The following is a 22180-nucleotide window of genomic DNA, read 5'->3' as shown; positions in this document are numbered from 1 at the left end:
AGTTGTAACAAGATAACTTTAATTATTGAGGTTTTGATGGTTCTGACAGACAACTACCATATACATATACATGTAATAACTATAAGACGGTATGATTTATCAAAATAATAATACAGCTGTCATTAGAACATAATTTTTCTAGATATTATGTATAGTTTCTTATAAAGTGTGTGTCCGTCAATTCTAAACCGTTAACCCTTCCTTCCCCCCTCCCAAACTTAAAATCCAACACGGTTTTTTACTTTCGGAAGACATACGAACTAAAGTTGTATCAAATGTTATTTACCTGAGGACTATAATTGTTAATGATTGAATGAAGGTATTTTGAATTACGATTGTAAAGTTAAGGATTCCCACAGAAAGCCTGTAAAATTTAAAGCTTAGCTTTAATTTTAAGTTGGTATGGGATGTATGTCGATGTTAATGTGTATTATTTAATATTATTTAGTAGCATTGAAATACTTGCACCGGTTTAGAATTTTCAATTTCACAATATTCAACCAAAATATTTAACCAAAAATACGTTTTTAACATTTCTGGAAAGGTAAAAATATAAAAAAATCACCAGCGGGATTCTAACTTGTGACTTACATATCCGTACTGAACCCACTGCGCTACACTGTAAGATGACAGTTTTTGGAGAAAGAAACTATTTATAAAATAGAACTTAATTTTATTGTTTATTCCGATAAAAGTACATCACAGCATAGAAGTGCCCTAAAAACCAATATACAAACATGTCTACATGTACAGACATTTTAATGGAAATATTTTGCAAACAGTATGAGTTGAAAAAATTGTTACCAAATCTCTATATTTCAGTTATATTTTATCTACTGCAAACAAACTTTAATTCGCGATTTCCCGAACACAAACTAGTTCGCGACGACTAATGTTTGCAAGAAAACCTTATAAAGACCTAGATTGTTTTAACAACCATACGACACGGATTGGTTCGCGGCGAGAAATATTCGCAACGCCGATGTTCTCGCGAACCTCGCGAAAATTTCTCACTCGCGAATAAAAGTTGGTTAACAGTATTCTGCCATTCTCCACATATATACAATTCAATTCAAGTATATGACTATAATAAGAATCATCTAACCGCAATGCGATTAAAATCAGATCCTTGATTCACTCCTTTTTTCTATTGTCGTTACACCTCGTGTAGCGACGATAAAAAAAGAGGGGGTCGAGGATTTGATTTTAATCAGATTGTATCTGATTGTTGAAAAAGGCGGTAAAATGTAAAGACTAAAAGACGTTTTTTCTTTCATGTACTTGCATGGAAGTACATGAAGGTGAATACGAGAAAATTAAAATCTGATCGAAATATTCTTACTTTTATTCAAAACAATAGAAAACTATTTGTAGGACCGTAAAAATACTTCGACATAAGCGGGGTATTCGAGATGATCGTATTTAAGATATTAGGAAATTTTATAATCATATTATATACAGAGAAAACGCTCGGGACTGCGGCGGCCGACTTTGACATATGCCGGGATATTTCATTTCTGAGATACCTGAATGTTTGGGTGACACAATTTAAAGAATTGAAACAATTTTTTTTATCATGGAAAGCAGCCACTCTGGAGTGCAGCTAGCTTAAAATACTGAGCACAATTCAAAACTTCAGAATGTAATGAAATACTAATTTGCTTTGTATAATTTACGTTTTAAATATTTAACTCTATTGTCAAATTATCCCAATACTTAACAACATTTATTTAATATTGAATTGTGATTTTGGTAATAAAGAATTATGTTTACCGTAACATGATTTGGATGCTTCCACATCCATGTTGCATATTCAAAATGATTCAAATGAAAAAATCTCTCTTCATGATCCACTAGGTGCTGTGGCCTTGATACATGTATATCTATGATACCTAATATACATATAATACTGGTATTATGGATATCAGGTATCATACATATGCATATATGAGACACAGGCACCTGTGCATGGTCCTTATCATTAATGGCTATAAAAACAATTAAAACCAAATTTTGATTTTTTAACATTGAAACAAACTAAGTAAAAAATTCATTCAATTTTCAAAAATTAATTGTACAAAAATTTGTGATCAAAAATACATCACAGCATTTTCATCTTCTATAATTTCTTAGATTACATTACAGCAATGAAACTAAAAAATCTTTGTTTACAATTTTTTGTGATTGGTTGTCATTTCAAATTAGTTTAGAATCGAAACATCACAGTGTATGACATCACAAAAAGAAATCCTGATCAGATAGGAATTGAAGAATGTCATACCATTCTGAGAGCTCCATCCAATTGGGTTTTTTCTCCATTTAGATAAGAGTTTTCTTCAATTGCTTGCCACTTTTATGCAAATTCATCAGGTTTGCCAAGTTTCTTAGGACAAACATTTATTTAGTGTTTTGGTTAGGGCATTGATGTTTTTAAGGCATGGCTGTTAGCATAAGGATTTGGAATACAAAAAGAAGTGAGTTGATTAAAAGAAGTTATAGAAATTTAACTGAACATAAAATCGTTATCAGGTTTTGCACAATTTGCTCTATGACATCAACCTAAAATATCTTTAAAGCACACTATCAAATTAGTTACATGAACTACACAATGTCATTATTTCATCAGCTACACGACATACTTTAGTGTTTAGGCTTTTAAAAGTTATACTATGACAAGTCATAATATGGCAATTACTAATAACATCATCCAATCAGAGAATAAAGAATAATCTTAATTATAAATTTACCAGTACCAATGATAAAACAACATAATTATATTTAGATTTATATATTTTTGACCAAAGAATACTTTAAAAACTAGAGCAGAGCTCGTGGCAAAGCCACGAGTAGGTCTTCCGTTGTTGCTGCGAGTTGAAAATATATGTGATGTGGTGTCAAACGATTATATTTACTAAACTTTCAGTTCTGCTTTTGTTATAAAAACGTTTTGTGATTGAAAGCCTGTATATAAATCGTGTATTGAAAAAGAAAATAAGAAAATGTTTTAGGAAAACTATTTGTCGCACACAGTTTATGTAATCGTAATAAACATTATTTAAAAAATGAGATATTTAATGGCGATTTAAATTTTCAGAGGATAGCAAGCATTGTTGTAAACAGTATGTACTCATGGGTCATGTCAGGAATTGTGGTTTTTTTTTAAACCGAACCCGTTTACAAAACACGTAACCTTTTCTCCAAGATAATTTCTTTATTTAAATATTTCTAAATTTTTAAAAACAATGTACAATTTAGAATTGTTGCGTGCTGACAAATTTACAGACCCTGAAACGTACTACTATACCAAAAAAGCGTGCGACTTACGTGCAAGAAACGTTTCGTGTTAACCGTTTAGCGTTTCGTGTGAATCGTGAAGCGTTTCGTGTAAACCGTTTAGCGTTTCGGGCAAAGCGTGCAGAGTTTCGGACAAAGCGTGTAAATCGTTTCGACCAAAGCGTGCGAGAACTATGTGAAACGTTCATCAGATTTCTTTCGGAACTCTCTGACAATTTGTTTCAAAATGGCGCCCGTGTTTTACATTACATGTACTTTAAACTGTTTGTAATTGGCAAAACTCTTTTGTAGGTATTTACATGAAAAAAAATCTAGAGGAAATGATATATCTCTTTACAAAATTGAATTTATTTTTAACAAACAAAAGAAAGGTATATATGTATTAAAAGACGACTAGTTACAGAGTACATGTATATATAACGTTTTTATACGATGTTTCAGTACTGGTCCAGTCGTTTTACCGGTAACGAATATTTGCCAGTATCGAATAATTTTTAGAAAAATTACTAGTGGAAGACGAAGTTGAGGTTTTAAAAAATCCTAGCTAGGTAATTATAAAACAAAAATAAATATTCTATCAGTGCGTGAAGTTGTTTGCCACTTTGTATTTTGGAGAGGGTTTATATAGGCTTTGCCTGTTGCCTAATCCATTTGATTACTCAATTGAATATGTTAAAATTAAGTTGTTTGCCATTTGCACGATTATTTACCGAATTGTTTACAAATTAAAAATGTGACCGAGATATGAGCTGCCGGAAGATCAAAGCAGAAAAAACGAAAGTGTGAAAACAATTAAACCTAACTATGAGAATAAGTTTGTTATTGATCCCTATTTAGTGGATAATTAGTAAATATAATTCATTTAAAAAGATAATGCATCATATCAAATAATAATGGAGCTTTGAATGAAATTACGACTTCAAGTAGAACCACGTGTAGTTTTCCTAGTTTCGGTTCATTGCGACAGAAGTATTATTTGGCTGCATATATTGATAGATATACGGGAAAAACAAAGGAAAATGGCAACTACTTATCATCAATTACTATTGTAAAGTGTTTTTATGAAAATTCAATATTATAAAGTAACACAAATGAAAACTGTTCAAGTCCAGTTTTAATTTGACGGGAAAACGGTATGATAAAAATAACGATCATATTATTTGTTTAAAAGACATATTCCCACAATTGTTTTTCCTTCTTCATAACATGTACCTCTAGTATATTTTTGAAATTAATTCGCCTCAAAATATTCGGTCAGAAGTGATAAAGGGCGCTTAATTCGATACTGGGAAACAAATTCGAAACTAGGAAAATGGAGGGGGTGTTGAAATTACGTCCTTTATATTTTCGGAAGTTTGATACTACAGTTTAGAAGGACAAAGAAACGCGATTTAAACATAAAATAAAAACATTTGGAATTCCGATAATAATAGTTGCATGCACGACGAAACCGCGTACTGATTCGTTACCGGTAAAATGGCTGTACAATATTAAAATTCGCTATACAAAAAAAAATATTAAATACAATTAGCAAAACATGATTTCTGTTGGAACAAGCCTTTAGTTAATCAACTTTAACTTACACGAGCATGTTTTGATAAGCTTGTATTTTTTTTATATTTATTTACATCGATAACTCTTACTAAGACCATTCGGCTTTGTATAAGCGGCACACATAACCTCGGACATCGGGTGAGACCTGCACCTGGCTGAACCTGTAAATCAAACTCTGTGTATTTGTTTTCATTTGATGGTCAAATGTCTCTTCTTTTGTCAATAGCCAATGGAAAAATTAATGACTTCAAGGTAATCGGAATCAGTATTTGTTGAAGCACACAATTTAAATGAAAGAAAATTTATTAATTATTTGAACAAAATTAAATGTAAACATAGAAAGAAAACATACTGATCATTTCTATGAATTGCGGGAAGTAAGTTCTTTGGAATCCCGATTATAGATATTTTTACAAGTAATTATTTTAATTATTTAAACCACTGTTAACGGAAAACAAGAGGTCTTAGAAGTAATTAACGCACAGGGATTTGCCTACAATGTACACAGTCATGCAATTAATTTCTATGGGAATCTTTACGTATGGTACTTAATTCAAATAGATCATGATTGTCTATACACTTTACGCCGTTATACATGTACATGTAAGGAGCGCCGGTAATATATACGAAGATTGAGTCAAAAATTTAAATCATTTTTATTTCTTGTTCTTTTCAATACAATGTTAAATTACTTTGGAAAAAAAATCCGAAATAGTAATTACAACTTTCTTTTATGTTTTAATCATTTGAATTTTTTCAGAGGTACATGAATATGTACAGAACATATTTATTTACACGAATGATACGACATAGGAAAAAATTATCGGATGTTTATATAACATTGTTTTCTAACGAATGTGACTAATTTAATTTTAAATATTTTTCCACAGTTTCAATGTAAATAACATCAGATTTATTTACTGTTTGTATTTTTACATCGTATTCTCTGAAACCAATAAAAATATTAATGTTAGAAGAAATATCAAATCCCGCCGAATACTGAAAACCCGATTTCAGTTTGTAATCATACGGATTTTATTTTTGGTATTGACTATTGAGTTACGGTAACATTTTTTCTGGATGATTTTTTTTATTTATTATTTTATGTAGTAAAAGCACCATTCCAATTGTTACACAATTAACATAACAATTGATGACCCAGGGCTATATATGTTCTGGACTGTGTGCGCTGAAGCGACACAAGATTCTCGCACGTGGCGATTGAATTAACACAGACTGACCGAATAAACAAACGGGTGGGAAAGTGAAACAAAATGTCACACATAAGAAGAAGCCACCAAAAATGATTTTCGACAGATCTTGATGTCGTTTCGCCAATCAAAAAAACAAAAATACAGCGCGAGCTCCTGTCAGCGGGGCGGGAGGAGGAGGAGGGGGGGGGCAACAATGAGTTCGCTTCCACAATGAAACGAACATGTAGAAAAACTACAGAAGTGGTTAATATGTGACAGATAGAATCTAATCTAAAGTTGTTTAAAACTCATGTGAATATTCTTTTTAAACAATCATCGAATGCCTCAACTCAGGACATTCTTTTATCGTGCTAGCACCTACCGCAAACATGTAACATGGAACTTTGATTATAATTTGATTTGATTTTTAAACTACCTTATACGCTATCGTATACATCAATGCTTAATCAACTGTACAAGTAAAATAAATCTATCTTTTCACCTTAAACCAATGTAATAGTTGAAAACATAATAAAATATAGTTGTGTCCGTGCAAAATATGAAACATGAACGCGTGATAAGGTACATGCAGAAGATCACGCACCGACCGCGGATCACTTGTCCACTCGCGCCGGATCTCCTCAGCCATGTGCGATGGGTGATCATCATTTAAATGTTTAATATTTAGGGGTTGTTGTTGTTGTTGATTTACAGCATTATTAGTACAGTTTATAAAATATTTTACATTAACAAACCAACCATTAATTTATGTCTGACGATGTTTCCGATTTGGAGTAATATCGTTCATTAATATTCATTTACACTCAAATTTAATTAAAAAAATACAAAATGGACAAACTTTGGTAACATAAAATTAAAAACAGTTCTTGCTATATTAACTCAAACACGTTCATGTGCATGGAAGTGTGCGTCTCGGTGTGCGAATCTTGTGTATTAAATAACCGCTATGTAGTGCAGCCGTGGCTGAGATCCTCGGCCGTGGGCGAACGATAGATTATGTAAAGGTACAACGCACAGACTCGCACAGCTCAGAACCCAGGAAGCTTTGAAAAGATTGCAGTATTATGACCTTATTCTATCAAATAGAAGTTCTTTATTTTAAACTTAAAACCCACAATTGTTCTATGTTTATTATTGCTTCAGATTGAAAATGACATTCCTTTATTAATTAACTGAACGATTTCTTAATTGACACCCAATCGTTTAATCCATAAAAAAATATGTGTAATCAAATCGAAAACAATTCTTGAGTTTGCGGATAAATAAACTCATTTATGAGAGACGCAACTCTCGTGTATTAGATAACCGCTGACCGCTAGGAAGTCCAGCCGCGACAATGGTGACCGATATTCTCGGCCGCGGGCGAGGGAGAGCTTACGTAATGGCACACACACAGCTCTGATTCAAGGTAGATTTTAAATGCATGGAGTTAATAACTAAAATGTAATGCATAGATTTTTTTTAATTCCATATTTTGTGGTTTACTAGAAAAGAAAAACAATGAATTGTTTTCCAAATCCCGTTTTTAAGGATTGTGCATTATAAGAACTTAAGAACAACAATGACTTAAACTCCTAAAATAAAGCACGTATTCTAAAAAAAAAGAATTCTAATGAATTAATGCCGTTTGTATAAACCAGCATACTTTCGGCGGTAACTTTATGCCAGTTGTACGCGCAAAGACTTTCGTTAACTTGTCAAATGAAAACATGTACATGTTAACATGTAAAGCTTTTTACACTCATATTACACAGATCTCATACAAAATAACATTGTAACGACCTTTATGAGATCCCAACAAACAACTTTTCCAACGACAGCCATATCGAAATCCTAACCGTTTTTGAGTTATTAAGCAAACACTTTTAGGGGCCATTGGCCCTTAATTTAAGGGGCCAGCCCTTTTTTATTGGTGTCAAATGAAAGCCCTTGATATTTTGCACAACTTTTATTCCACATGTCTTAACAAAATATTTTTCGTTTAAAAGATATAAAGGAAAACATGTCTAAATTTTTGCACTTTTTTCAATCCTGTTTTTTGACCCCCTACCCTCTCCTAAATAAAAAAACGTAATCTAAAAACAAAAACAGATGTGCACAACTACAATGTGTCTGTTATTCAAATTCGTTAGATTCCCATTCCCTGCTATCATAGTCTCGGAGCCTTTGTCTGGAAACAAAAGGCCCTAAAAAAAATTAAAAGGGGAATAACTCTTTAACGGAAAGGGATTTCTAAATTTTATGAATTGCTTATGATAGTGTTTAGTAAAGTACATTAGCCCTGAAAATTTGAGCAAAAACCGTTCAGAAATGAGCAAGATATGAAGCCTCAAAGTTCGCGTCTAGGAAACAAAAAAAAAAAAGAAAAATCTTAACCCGCACAATAATAGAAAGGTCTTCCGTTGGAAACGGAAGACCTTAATAATTTGATTATAATTTGTTAATGCAATAATGTACTCTTAATGCTTTCTATACCCCTCATCTTTTGTCATTTATCAACCGAGTAAAACTTTACATTACTTTAACTTTTTGTCAATACTATTCATCCGTTCATTTGAAAAGAAGCCACTAAAGACACATTTTGTGCTTCTCAAGTCGGTTTTTACTTGATATCCTCTATTTCAGTTATCCAGATGTAATTCAGATATTCATCACAGACACAAAAGTAAAATTATTCATGCAATAAAATCGCTCCACTGAAAGACCCATGCTAAAAGGTTGACGGGGTGTTTAAATGTCAAATCTTTTCTATGTTATTCTGGTTTTAAATACCCGTTTTCTATTAGCAGTCAGGTGTAACCTAAACCTTTTAATTCTCTCATTTCTTTTTCTTTCTCTTTACACAACACTGCGACAGTAACCAACATCACATGCATATTGAGTAAATATAACATATAGCCAGACCGTCTACAACATTACCTTACACAGCATTAACCCTACACACGTGCACAATACTAAAGCAGTACACAAGGTCACCTAGAGAGAATGTGCATGCTATTATGTAATACTATGCCTAGCCATACCGTTCACAACAATACCTTACACATCATTAATTGTCCTAATTAGGATACTAATCACATAGAGACAACGTGTATATCATTCAATATTTGACTGATTGAAGATGATGTTACTAATTCTTCCATGTATGGGTAATATATAACAGCTGTTAGTATGAGGTAAGTCTATGCTATTCATGTTGCTAAGTTACGATCAATCACAAAATAATCCAAACTTTGATAAATACAGACTTACACGGGCTGACCTCAAACTTCCAAGCAGTTATAGTAACCATGGTAACCTTAATATATTAAAAATTTGGCTGTTCTTTTTGTGACATTTACGATCAATTTTGCAAAACCATCGAAAGCGATTGAAAGTTTCTACCTCTGAGAAAAAAATGTTTGTAATATCAAGAGCCTATGTTATTGGTTTAATCAACCACACTTTATAATTATACAGTTTATTTACTTTTTTTGATTAAATATACACACACAATTTAACATATATTGAATATAATAATTTTACACACTAGGTTTGATGGCACGCAATGTTTGAATTTTAAGTTTCAAATCACCACATTTGGTCTGTTGACAGTGGCATACATATATAAACACAGTTTACATTTAATACATAAAACAATCAGTTGACATACATTATGTAAACACGGTCAGTTACATGTAGTTTGTTCACATACAAGATGTAAAATAGTTTGTTGTCATGTAAACATGCTATCAAAAGTTTTATTTATTTACTTGTAATATTAAGCTGTTTTCAGTTGAGAACTTAATTTAAATGTAATTTAATATCATGAACTATTTGATTTTTATAAAACATGGTTTGTTTCATTTGTAATATGGATTTCCATCACTATTGATACATGTAAATAAATAAACAGATAGTTTAATTATTATAAACACAGTTTGTTTACATGTAATATTGTATTTTCTTCACTTTACCTGTTGTGTACTCAGTCACAAACAGGTTGTCTCTGGTGTCCACACATAAACCACATGGATCCTGTAAATGACAGTTGTCAATGTAGCGGAGGAACTGTCCGTCCTGATCCAGGATGTGGATACGGTAGTTGCTAAGGTCCGCTGTCAGGATGCGACCCTGGCTGTCTGTTGTGATGCCGCGCGGAAAGAATGATCCCTTGGTAGTAGAAGGAGGACCAGTGTAGGTAAACCGGAGTTTCCCGGCCTGATTGACCACCACAACTGCACCGGCGTCACGGTCTGACACACAGATATCTAGGTTCCTGTTCTCACTGACGTATTTAGTTTTATATAATCCACCAGATGAATAGAGAGGTTGTCCTTTGTCGTCGTACTGAATACTTTGTTTCTCTGTGGAGCCAGAGTAACACACAACTTTTGTTTGTTTATGACCATCACTCTCCATGACAACCAGGAGGTCACCAGAGGAGGTGCTACAGACACCGCGAGGTCTCCACCCCCGTAGTCTGGTCACTGTATCTATCCATCTATAGCTAAATTTGTTCACAGTTCTACCAACATAATCAGTAAAAACTAGATCCCCACTCCTTGTCACTGCTATGTCCCCTGGATTGCTCCCTGACCTTGTTATTACTGACTTCAATAGTTTCCCACTGAGGTTGTACCGTCTCATGATTTTGTCATTACCTAACGTCCACATCTCCTTATCACTCAGACAAGCCACTCTGTCTAATAGTCTAAAGTCGGTATTTATTTGTGTGATGATCCGTGGTATATCAATGAGCGGTCTGTCTCGGGGAGAGGACTCTGCACCGGGAGATTCCATGGTGTAGCCATGTTCTTCTGTTTTGGTAGAAGACGCTGACAGAGAACCAAACATGGTCAGACACTTTGATTGGATTTTAAGAGATATTCTGAAGGAACAAAAAATCGATCACTAATAGTTTATCATACTTCGATAAATTATTCAATTATGTTCATATATTTATTAAAGTGCACACGTATACCAATGAAAAAGTAATAAATTCATTTAAGTAATGAAAAAACAAACCTCTACAAAAATCCAACATGGCGATTATGGTATTTTTCTTCCTGGTCTTGTTGACCTTTGTGATCGTCACGTGATTAACTTATATATAGCGAGAGTGGATTTATTTTGGTGGCATGAAATCAAAATATCGCTGATAAAAAAATTCCCGACATTAGTGCGTTTCCGCCCCCGACAGGAGCAAATTTTTTTATCCCTTAAGTAAGATGGTGCGAGATCATTTGAATTTTTGAGAGGTTTTTTTGGGGGGGGCAGGGGCGGGGAGGGGGTGTGAAAAGGCCCAGAGTTGATTTCCAAGCACATGTGTAACTTCGACGTAAAAAGTGCCATGCCTTCCTTCATCAACATGTGTTGTTTGTTTTTAAATGTCGAGGATTTTTCTTAAAAAATTTGTTATGAATATATACAACCTCTATCTAAAGTTTCGCAATTGTGGTGATATTATAGTAAAATTGATATTGACATCTACATATATACGCCTCACTTAATTCATATTTAAGACCCTTAATATGGATATAACATAATATGTTCGTAAATCAACGTTTCAATGTAATAAAAAGAAAATTAACATAGAAAAATATTTCTTAAACTTATCGAAAATATCAAAATTTTAACGTTTGTAAATAAAGTGATTTGAAGAGGAAAAATTAAAGATATGCCAAAACATCCAATCTCAAAATGAATTATTATGCCCATTTTCTCAATTGTCTTTTATTTCCTCTTCCTCAATGGACGTGTGCGAACATTTCACTTTCCATACACTACCTTCTAGCATTTTTAAGTTTGGTCTCCTTCTTATATAAAGCAACAGTAACACACGGAACAGTTTGAACCAAGCACTTATTACGAATTGCGTAGATTTTAGCGCAAAACACAATGTTTTTTGTGCTTTCCGTCTTCGATTTTTAGTCCATTATTCTTTCCGCTCGTCTGTCATTCTGTATACAAAATCTTCTTTATTTAGCTTCTACGAATGACCTTAGAAGTCCTGTATATCTCGCTACATGTATCAGATTCTACGAAAATATTGTATTGTAATAAAAGGTTATCCCAATGATTACTCTTCACGGTAAGTCTGGCGAGCGGAGTGAATGATAACATTCAAACCTTATCACTTTTATTTTCCTTTTTAATTTTACTTAATTCTTCTTCTTTTATCTTTTACTGGTACCAATGGCCACACCTGGTGTCCACTGTTGCTGCACCAGAATCTCTGCATGCTTTTATATATTATTAAGAATAAATCATATATCATGTTGTTGGTAATATTTTATGTCTTCTTTTTTTCCAAAACCACCCCATACTATCGTATTTTAAATTGTTTGTTAAAATTTGTCAAAACGTGACGGAAACAAAAAGTTATGCATACAAATGATGGCAATATCACAGCTTTCAGTTTTATTATCCCATTGATGGATATGACAACCGTAGAATGGACATTTTTTCGGCGTTGCGCACCCGTTTTTATTCTTACCATTGGAAAACCTTGATATATAGTATAAAACAGAGTGGTGGACATCCTCTTACGTGAAATATTAATCTGCTCCCATTATCTTTGTCATTACACGAAGTGGCAGATATATTGGATGTAGTTGTAACAAGATAACTGGAATTATTGAGGTTTCGATGGTTCTGACAGACAACTTACCATATACATATAACAACTATAAGACGGTGTGATTTATCAAAATAATAATACAGCTGTCATTAGAACATAATTTTTCTAGATATTATGTATAGTTTCTTATAAAGTGTGTGTTCGTCAATTCTAAACCTTTAACCCCCTCCTCCTCCCCCCTCCCAAAATAAAAATCCCACACGGTTATTTACTTTCGGAAGACATACGAACTTTAGTTGTATCAGATGTTATTTACCTGAGGACTATAATTGTTAATGATTGAATGAAGGTATTTTGAATTACGATTGTAAAGTTAAGGATTCCCACAGAAAGCCTGTAAAATTTAAAGCTTAACTTAAATTTTAAGTTGGTATGGGATGTATGTCGATATTAATGTGTATTATTAAATATTATTCAGTACCATTGAAATACTTGCACCGGTTTAGAATTTTCAATTTCACAATATTCAACCAAAATATTTAACCAAAAATACGTTTTTAACATTTCTGGAAAGGTATAAATATAAAAAATCACCAGCGGGATTCTAACTTGTGACTTACATATCCGTACTGAACCCACTGCGCTACACTGTAAGATGACAGTTTTTGTAGAAAGAAACTATTTATAAAATTAAACTCAATTTTATTGTTAATTCCGATAAAAATACATCACAACATGGAAGTGTCCTAAAAACCAATATGCAAACATGTCTACATGTACAGACATTTTAATGGAAATATTTTGCAAACAGTATGAGTTGAATTTTTTTTTACCAAATCTGTATCTTTCAGATATATTTTATCTACTGCAAACAAACTTTAATTCGCGATTTACCGAACACAACTAGTTCGCGACGACTAATGTTTGCAAGAAAGTCGTATAAAGACCTAGATTGTTTTAACAACCATACGACACGGATTGGTTCGCGGCGAGAAATATTTGCAACGCCGATGGTCTCGCGAACCTCGCGAAAATTTCTAACTCGCGAATAAATGTTGGTTTACAGTATTCTGCCATTCTCCACATATATACAATTCAATTCAAGTACATGAGTATAATAAGAATCATCAAACCGCAATGTGATTAAAATCAGATCCTTGATCCGCTCCTTTTTTTTATTGTGGCTTCACTTTGTGTAGCGACGATGAACAAGGAGCGGATCGAGGATCTGATTTCAATCAGATTGTATCTAACAGTTGAAAAAGGCGGTAAAATGTAAATTTTTTAAAAAAAAATTCATGTACCTACATGTAAAGACGTTTTTTTTCTTTCATGTACTTGCATGTAAGTACATGAATGTGAATACGAGAAATTAAAATCTGATCGAAATATTCTTACTTTTATTCAAAAAAATAAAAAACTATTTGTAGGACCGTAAAAAAAAACTTCGACATAAGCGGGGTATTCGAGATGATTGTATTTGAGATAGGACCAATTAGGAAAATTTATAATCATATTATATACAGAAAAAAAGCTCGGGACCGCGGCGGCCGACTTTGACATAAGCCGGGATATTTCATTTATGAGATGCCTGAATGTCTGGATGACACAATTTTTAGATTCGAAACAATTTTTTTATCATGGAAAGCAGCCACTCTGGAAAGCAGCTAGCTTAAAATACTGAGCACAATTCAAAACTTTTGAATGCAATGAAAATACTAATTTGCTTTGTATAATTTTCGTTTTAATATCATTATAATCATAAAAAGAGTGGAAGAAAAGCAATGAGGCATTGTCTGACACTAACTCTATTGTCAAATTATCCCAATACTTAACAACATTTATTTAATATTGAATTGTGATTTTGGTAATAAAGAATTGTATTTTCCCTAACATGATTTGGATGCTTTCACATCCATGTTGCATAATCAAAATGATTCAAATGAAAAATCTCTCATCATGATCCAGTAGGTGCTTTGACCTTGATACATGTATATGTATGATAACTAACATACATATAATACTGGGAATGTGGATATCAGGTATCATACATATGCATATCTGAGACACAAGCACCTGTGCATGGTCCTTATCATTAATGGCTATAAAAACAATTAAAACCAAGCTTTCATTTTTTTTTTACATTGAAATAAACTAAGTAAAAAAATCATTCAATTTTCAAAAATTAATTTGACAAAAATTTGTGATCAAAAATACATCACAGCATTTTTATCTTGTATAATTTCTTAGATTACATTACAGAAATGAAACTAAAAAATCTTTGTTTACAATTTGTTTTGATTGGTTGTCATTTCAAATTAGTTCAAAATCAGATCATCACAATCATCATCATCATTTCAGTCTACAGTGCTCTTCGTGTATGACATCACAATAAGGAATCTTGATCTGATAGGAATTGAAGAATGTCATACCATTCGGAGAGCTCCATCCAATTGGGTTTTTTCTCCATTTAGATAAAGATTTTCTTCAATTGCTTGCCACTTTTGTGAAAATTCATCAGGTTTGCCAAGTTTCTTAGGAAAAACATTTATTTGGTGATTTGGTTAGGGCGGCATTGATGTTTTTAAGGCATGGCTGTTAGCAAAAGGATTTCGAATACAAACAGAGGTGAGTTGATTAAAAGAAGGTATAGAAATTTAACTGAACATAAAATCGTTAAAAGGGTTTTGCACAATTTGCACAATGGCATTAATCTAAAATATATCTGAAGCACATTATCAAATCAGTTACATATACTACACAATGTCATTATTTCTTCAGCGACATGACATAATATTGTGTTTAGGCTTAAGCTATACAATGACTCAAGTCATAATATGGCAATTATTAATAACATTATCCAATCAGAGAATAATTTTAATTATAAATTTACCAGTACCAATGATAAAACAATATAATTTCATTTAGATTTATATATTTTTGACCAAAGAGTACCTTAAAAATAATTTTAATTATAATTTGTTAATGCAATATTGTACTCTAATTGCTTTCTATACCCCTCAAATTTTGTTATATATCAACTGAGTCATGCTTTACATCACGTTTATTTTTTTCAATACTATTCATCCGTACATTTCAAAAGAAGCTACTTAAGACACATTTTGTGCTTTTCAAGTCGGTTTTTACTTGATATCTTCTATTTCAGGTCAGATATTCATCACAGACACAAAAGTAAAATAATTCATCCAAGAAAATCGCTCCACTGAAAGACCCATGCTAAAAAGTTGACGAGGTGTTTATATGTCAAATCTTTTCTATGTTACCCTGGTTTTAAATACCCGTTCTCTATTAGCACTCAGGTGTAACCCAAACCTTTTAATTCTCTCATTTTCTTTCTCTTTACACAACACTGCGACAGTAAGCAACATTACCTGCATATTGAGTAAATATAACACATAGCCAGACCGTCTACAACATTACCTTACACAGCATAAACCCTACACATGTGCACGATACTACAGCAGTACACAAGGTCACCTAGAGAGAATGTGCATGCTATTATGTAATACTATTACCTAGCCAGACCGTTTACAACAATACCTTACACATCATTACTTATACTAATTAGTATACTAATCACATTGAGACAACGTGTATATCATTCAATATTACTTTGACTGATTGAAGATGATGTTACCAGTGCACATGTACACTGTGCAGAGCATTTCCTCGACATACTGAACTAACATTACTACTACCTTTACAGACATTACGCATTATTACCCAGACAGACTGTTTTCAAAATGTATTTATATTGAAATAAATCGATAAACTAGTTTCAATATTCAGTTCTCAATGTTACCGATCCCTTGCACCTTTACTCTTCCAAGAACATTTCTCTTTTAGTTGACTAAATTCTGTCGTAGACTTATTGTCCACATTACTCGTTATAAGCAAAATAAAAAAAAAATATTTTACAAACACACAATCCTCGATGACCTGTGAAAGCAAATAAACTAACAAACAATGGCAGATGATGTTAACACAAAGATTTGATTTCATTCGTCGATTATTAATGTAAAATTTCAAACAGTTTGACCGTGAACTACATGTGCCCTTTCGAAATTCAATATTCCTCACGTCTTTTCTTGAAAAATGTACCTCCCCGATTTATTTGTCATTTATAGGAAAGCATGCGTTTAATAGAAAGTAAGATTCAAAGGACACATCTTTGTAAATTACAAGTCAATTTTTTTTTCAAATTTAATATTCTCCATTCCAGGTCAGATACTCATTATAGACATGAACGTAAAAAAAATCAATATAGGAAAATTTCTGCACTGAATGAATTATGCGAACAATTTGAAAAGCTGTTTAAATGTCCTATCTTTTCTATGCTACCTTGAATTTAAATAACCATTTTCTATTAACAGTCAGGTGTAACCACAAACCTATTTTTCTCCTTCTTTTCTATCTTTCTTTACTACACGGCAATAGTAAGCAACCTTACCTGCATATTATGACTATACACAATACTAAATAAACAGACTGTTCACAACAAAATCTTAAACATTAATATCTGCATATTATGATTGTACACAATATTACCTAGACATACTGTCCACAACAAAGTCTTACACAACATTACTTGAATATTATGATTGTACACAATAGTCAATGTATATAGTGATTGTATACAATGTTACCCAAAAAGACTGTCCACAACAAAATCTCGCACAATATTTGAATGCCAAATAGGAACTTTCTAACAGGTCCGAGCGCAGAAAGTCATCTAACATTTTTCATCCTTTTACGTCATTCCCCCACCGCTTAAAGAAAACGTATGTAAATTAACAAAAAAATGCAGACGACTGAGACACCTGAAAAAATTACTACAACGAAGGTACTAGTATATATGGCCCGGTATCTGAAATATTTTAGAAACTTTTTCAATTGTATACAGATATTTTTAATTTTTTGGCAGGAGATCTTAATTATTTCTACAAAATACATTTAATAGGAATAAAGAAGATATTTTAAAGATATTTTAAAGAATGATATTTAGTAAATGTGCATTTATTTGTCATTTATGAAACAATAATACCTGCATATAATGATTGTACACAATTTTACCTAGACTGACTGTTCAAAACAAAATTTTACACAAAATTACCTGCATATTATGAATGTACACAATATTCCCTGAACAGTCTTTTCACAACAAAATCTTGTACAATATTACTAGCATATTATGGTTGTACACAATATTCCCTGTATATTATGATTGTACACGATATTATCCAGACAAACTGTTTACAGCAAAGTGTCGCACAACATTACCTGCATATTATGATTGTACACAATATTACCCAGCCAGACTGTCAACAAAATCTTACACAACATATTATGCATATTATGATTATATTACACAATATCGCCTAAACAGAAAGTTCACAACAAAGTCTCATACATATATCATCCATATTATGATTGTACACAATATTAACCAGCCTGACTGTCCATAACAAAATCTTACATAACATAGCATGCATAATCTGATTATACACAATATTACCTTAATGTACAGTTCACAACAAATCTTATACAACATCACCGCTTTACAGCTGTTATGACTGTCCACAATGTAACCCATATTGTCCACAAATAAACCTTACACAACATCACCTGAATACTATTATTGTACTTAGTATTACTCAGACTGTCCACATCAACACTATATGCATATTATGTACACAGACTGTCCAAGGCTATTATTTCAAGTGCTCCTAAGAACATTCTATTTTTGCTGATATATCAATTATTAATTAATTTCAATTCTATCATTTATATATTGATAAAATATACGTATTATGTATTAAGTAAACTGCTAGCTATATAGTACTGTTATGTCTTCTTTTGTTAATGCATTGTCAGGAACCAATTTTCAACTTATAATGGGGAAAATTCGTGTTTCAGCTGCATCACGAATCCCATCTGATAAAATATAGTTAATTTCTTTCACCTTTTGCTATTGGCATAATACCAAATTGGATGCAAAATAGGACTTTCTAACAGGTCCAAGCTCGAAAGTCATCTGATATTCTTCATCCTTTTACGTCATTCCCCCACCGCTTCATGTTTTTGTAAATTAACAGGTAAAATGATTTTTTCTACTAAATAAAACAATATATCTATTGCATCTTCTTATACGTTATGCAGTAAACAAAACTTTTCTTTACTCGTAACAGACTACTGAGACACCTGAAAAATTTACTTCAACAAAGGTATGTATGGCCCGTTATCTAAAATATCTTATAGACTTTTTCATTTGTATATAGATGTTTTTAATTTTTTTGGCAGGGAATCTTATTCTTTATTTCCATAACACATTAAATAGGGATAAAGAAGATATTTTAAACAACGATATTTAGTAAACGTGCATACTTTGTTCCAAATGCGTGAAATTTACATTTTACAATAGCAACAAATCGTTTTCATTTTGTCAGTTACCGATTTTTCTTTGAGTATCTTCTTGATAGCTAAAATAATTTCACAATTCGCAAGATCAGTTTTAAGAAGTTAGCATTAGCTATTTGTGCTGATATTTGTAATTTGGATTAATAAATAAAAGAAGTGGAATTTGTTTCGGAATCAATATTTGTATCAATGCACTTATCGTTCTAGATCACTCAATATCTTCTTTTCTAAAGCCAAATATACCAAAACTTTAGGTTCTGAGGCCTAAAAATGCAAAAAAGAATGAGACGAATTGTAACTAGTTTTCATTTTTTATAACAATATAATATAATAATTATACATCTCTGAATGAAAGTGAAAAAAAAATACACTTTATAATTAAAGTTAAATGCCTGTATTGTATCTTATTGTAACAATTGACGCATTATCAATAGTTATATATACTAGGTAAATGAATGTCGTTTGTGACACTGTCCATCTATTAGATTAGATTGTTGATTAGAAAGGGTGGATCTAAGTCAATTAAAAGGATATGTTTATGAATAAAACAACTGATGGGACAAGACCGGTTGACATATATCGTGACATTGTTTATCGCCAAAATCTCATCATTTAAGAAATAAACTTCACAAACGTGCGGTTCAGATGAAAACCAATATGAATGATGAAGCGATTTCATACCATGTAAACAATACTAGTTTATAATGGAGAAGGCCATCTTCTTTTCATATATTTCAAAAATGATGCATATATATGAGCACATTGAGAAACATTTGTTCCTTTCAACAATAGATAGGTTTCGATAAAATACTGTGACCAGAAAAATGTTCCTACTTGCGCTTCTGTATTTCAAAGGCCTCAAAATGTGGGGCGGAACTCATAGTCTTTGGAAAATTAATATAAACAATGTACATTTACCATTAATAAAGATGCATCTATTTTAGATAGTGGTTTTAAACAGGACAAACATAGATATTACTGATTAACTGACACATTTTACAGGAATCAAAACTCATAAAACTGATTAAAGGGAAATAACTCAAACAAAGATGACTGATCCTTTTTACATTAGTGAACAAAACGGCAGCTTTGATATTAAGGATTTTTTGACGTTTTATTTTTTTTATTCATAGAAAGATTTGAATCATCCAGTAATCGACAAATATAACTGATGTTGCAGTTGATGTCCTAGGACTTCAATGATGATATATACTTTTAGTTTTTGAAAAAAAAATACTTCCATGTCATGTGTATTTCGATTTCTTTACCATGATGTATAATTTTTGGCATTTTCAGACCCTGTTAGTAAAATTAGCTATAAAGTAAGTACTAACTCATTAAACGAACAATCCCAAAGTTAATGTGGACATTACGACCTTTAATTAGGATGTTTGTAATCTTAAATTATCATAAAGTAGTAATAAAAAAGTTGGTCCTTTGGGGTGTTTCTTCAACATTTTGTGAATTGTAAATTAATTGTCATGCATACTTCTGACAAGTCAAGTAATCATGGTGCAATTAGCATGAAGTCTGCAACGTCAGGAGTGTAATAAAAATGTGCAAGAATTTAGTTTGAACGTATGTTTATTATATTTTCATCTACAAAAAAAATGAAGAATTCATATTATTGTCGCTGAAACATTTAATTTTTTTTTACGTTTAAAACATTTTGGGAAAAGTTTTTTTACTCTATTTTTATCATTCCATTAAAAGCTTCTAAATAGTCCTTCACATAAAATTGGTTGGGCTAAGTAGGAAAAGTGTGTGGATTATGCCCAGGTTCGTTAAGGCTTGTCATGCTTTTAATTGCATTTTTTGTACGCTATACAAAACCTATCTAAGATGCAATACTCCGTGCTGTTGCACAATGTCCATTTTGTATATATTATAGAAAGGAATACACTAGATAAGAATTTTTTGTTTATACCCAATACCTAACATCAAAACTGTAAACCCATAATGCAAGATTAGTAATAGGAAATAAGGTTAAAAATTGAATAGTAATAATTATTATAAAGAATGAAAGATATTGATTTTGGACTGTTTTGAATTTTTTAAATTGTTATATTTACAAACATTCATAATTGCGATATCATTACAACAATATTTGTCATAAAATGAATAAAAATTTCAAAATTAAATCAAAATATCAATATAAATTGCTGAAAGTGCAAACAAATTCGTTTTTGAAATACAACATTGCCAATTTATCAATGTAAGAATATATATTAGCAGTGTCTACATTTCTTAAACGTCACATGTACTTCGACTTCAGATTTTGAATAGTTGAAGTAACCATGGTAGCCTTACTTTATGAAAATGTTCAATCAATGTAACGTCCTGATCGGCATTAATTAGAATTGATGTATTTATACTTACTTTTAATGGATAATGGAAGATGGGTTCAGAGAAAAATGTAATACCAAATATCGGTTATTTCCGCGATGATCTATTTTTCGTTTTTTTTTCCGAAATAAATTTTACATCGCAAAATATTCAATGTGCATAGTTTATATCCGGTATTGTTTGCAACAAAGACTTTTTAAATCGGAACAAATGACTGACACAAATAAAAAATAGTTGCTCTTTTTGACACGCGAAAAATCCAAGATATAACAGTAAAATGCTTTACGGGCTATGGAAGTAGCAATCAATGCAGAATAACAAGCTATTGGCGAAATTTATATTTTATTGCAATGCTCACTTTTTTACTTATCCACATTAAACAGAAAAGAAATCATTTCATCGTTTAATTGCTGTCTGATTTAGCTTTTGATAATGCAAAATTTCTTTTTAGTGGTACATGAATTTCCAACTATTAAATAATATAACAGTTCTTTTTATAATTAATGTAGCTTTCAACCTCTCAGAAAAAAATGTATATTAAGGGAAATGAATTTCTCTAAATCTGTAAATCCTTTTGTAATAAATTTTTGCTGCGGTAATTTTTTTTATTATTTCCATAAACTTATGGTCTTGATATTCTTTAGCGGACCCACATGTTGCACACATACGAATATCACATTGTTCACAGAAAAGTTCACAGAACTTTGATGAATAAATAGATTGTGTCTTTAGGAGTTGAACCCCTTCTTTTAAAATGGCAACACTTTGTGTT

General features: G+C 31.8%; 1 protein-coding gene and 1 pseudogene across 1 annotated transcript; one reads left to right on the top strand and one right to left on the bottom strand.

The window, feature by feature from the left end:
* The window catches only part of LOC128158154 (tripartite motif-containing protein 2-like), a 275172-nt pseudogene that overhangs the window by 124098 nt on the left and 128894 nt on the right, over window positions 1–22180 (top strand).
* Window positions 8522–11120, bottom strand: LOC128158134 (brain tumor protein-like). Its single transcript, XM_052820884.1, has 2 exons — window positions 11070–11120; window positions 8522–10932 (listed from the first exon to the last, which is right to left on the bottom strand). The coding sequence occupies exon 2, from the start codon at window positions 10896–10898 to the stop codon at window positions 9987–9989; it is 912 nt and encodes a 303-aa protein (XP_052676844.1). The 5' UTR covers window positions 10899–10932; window positions 11070–11120; the 3' UTR covers window positions 8522–9986.

Source organism: Crassostrea angulata, chromosome 8 (genome assembly GCF_025612915.1).
Source record: "Crassostrea angulata isolate pt1a10 chromosome 8, ASM2561291v2, whole genome shotgun sequence".
Classification (NCBI taxonomy): Eukaryota; Metazoa; Mollusca; class Bivalvia; order Ostreida; family Ostreidae; genus Magallana; species Magallana angulata.
This window is presented reverse-complemented; position numbering and strand designations above follow the sequence as displayed.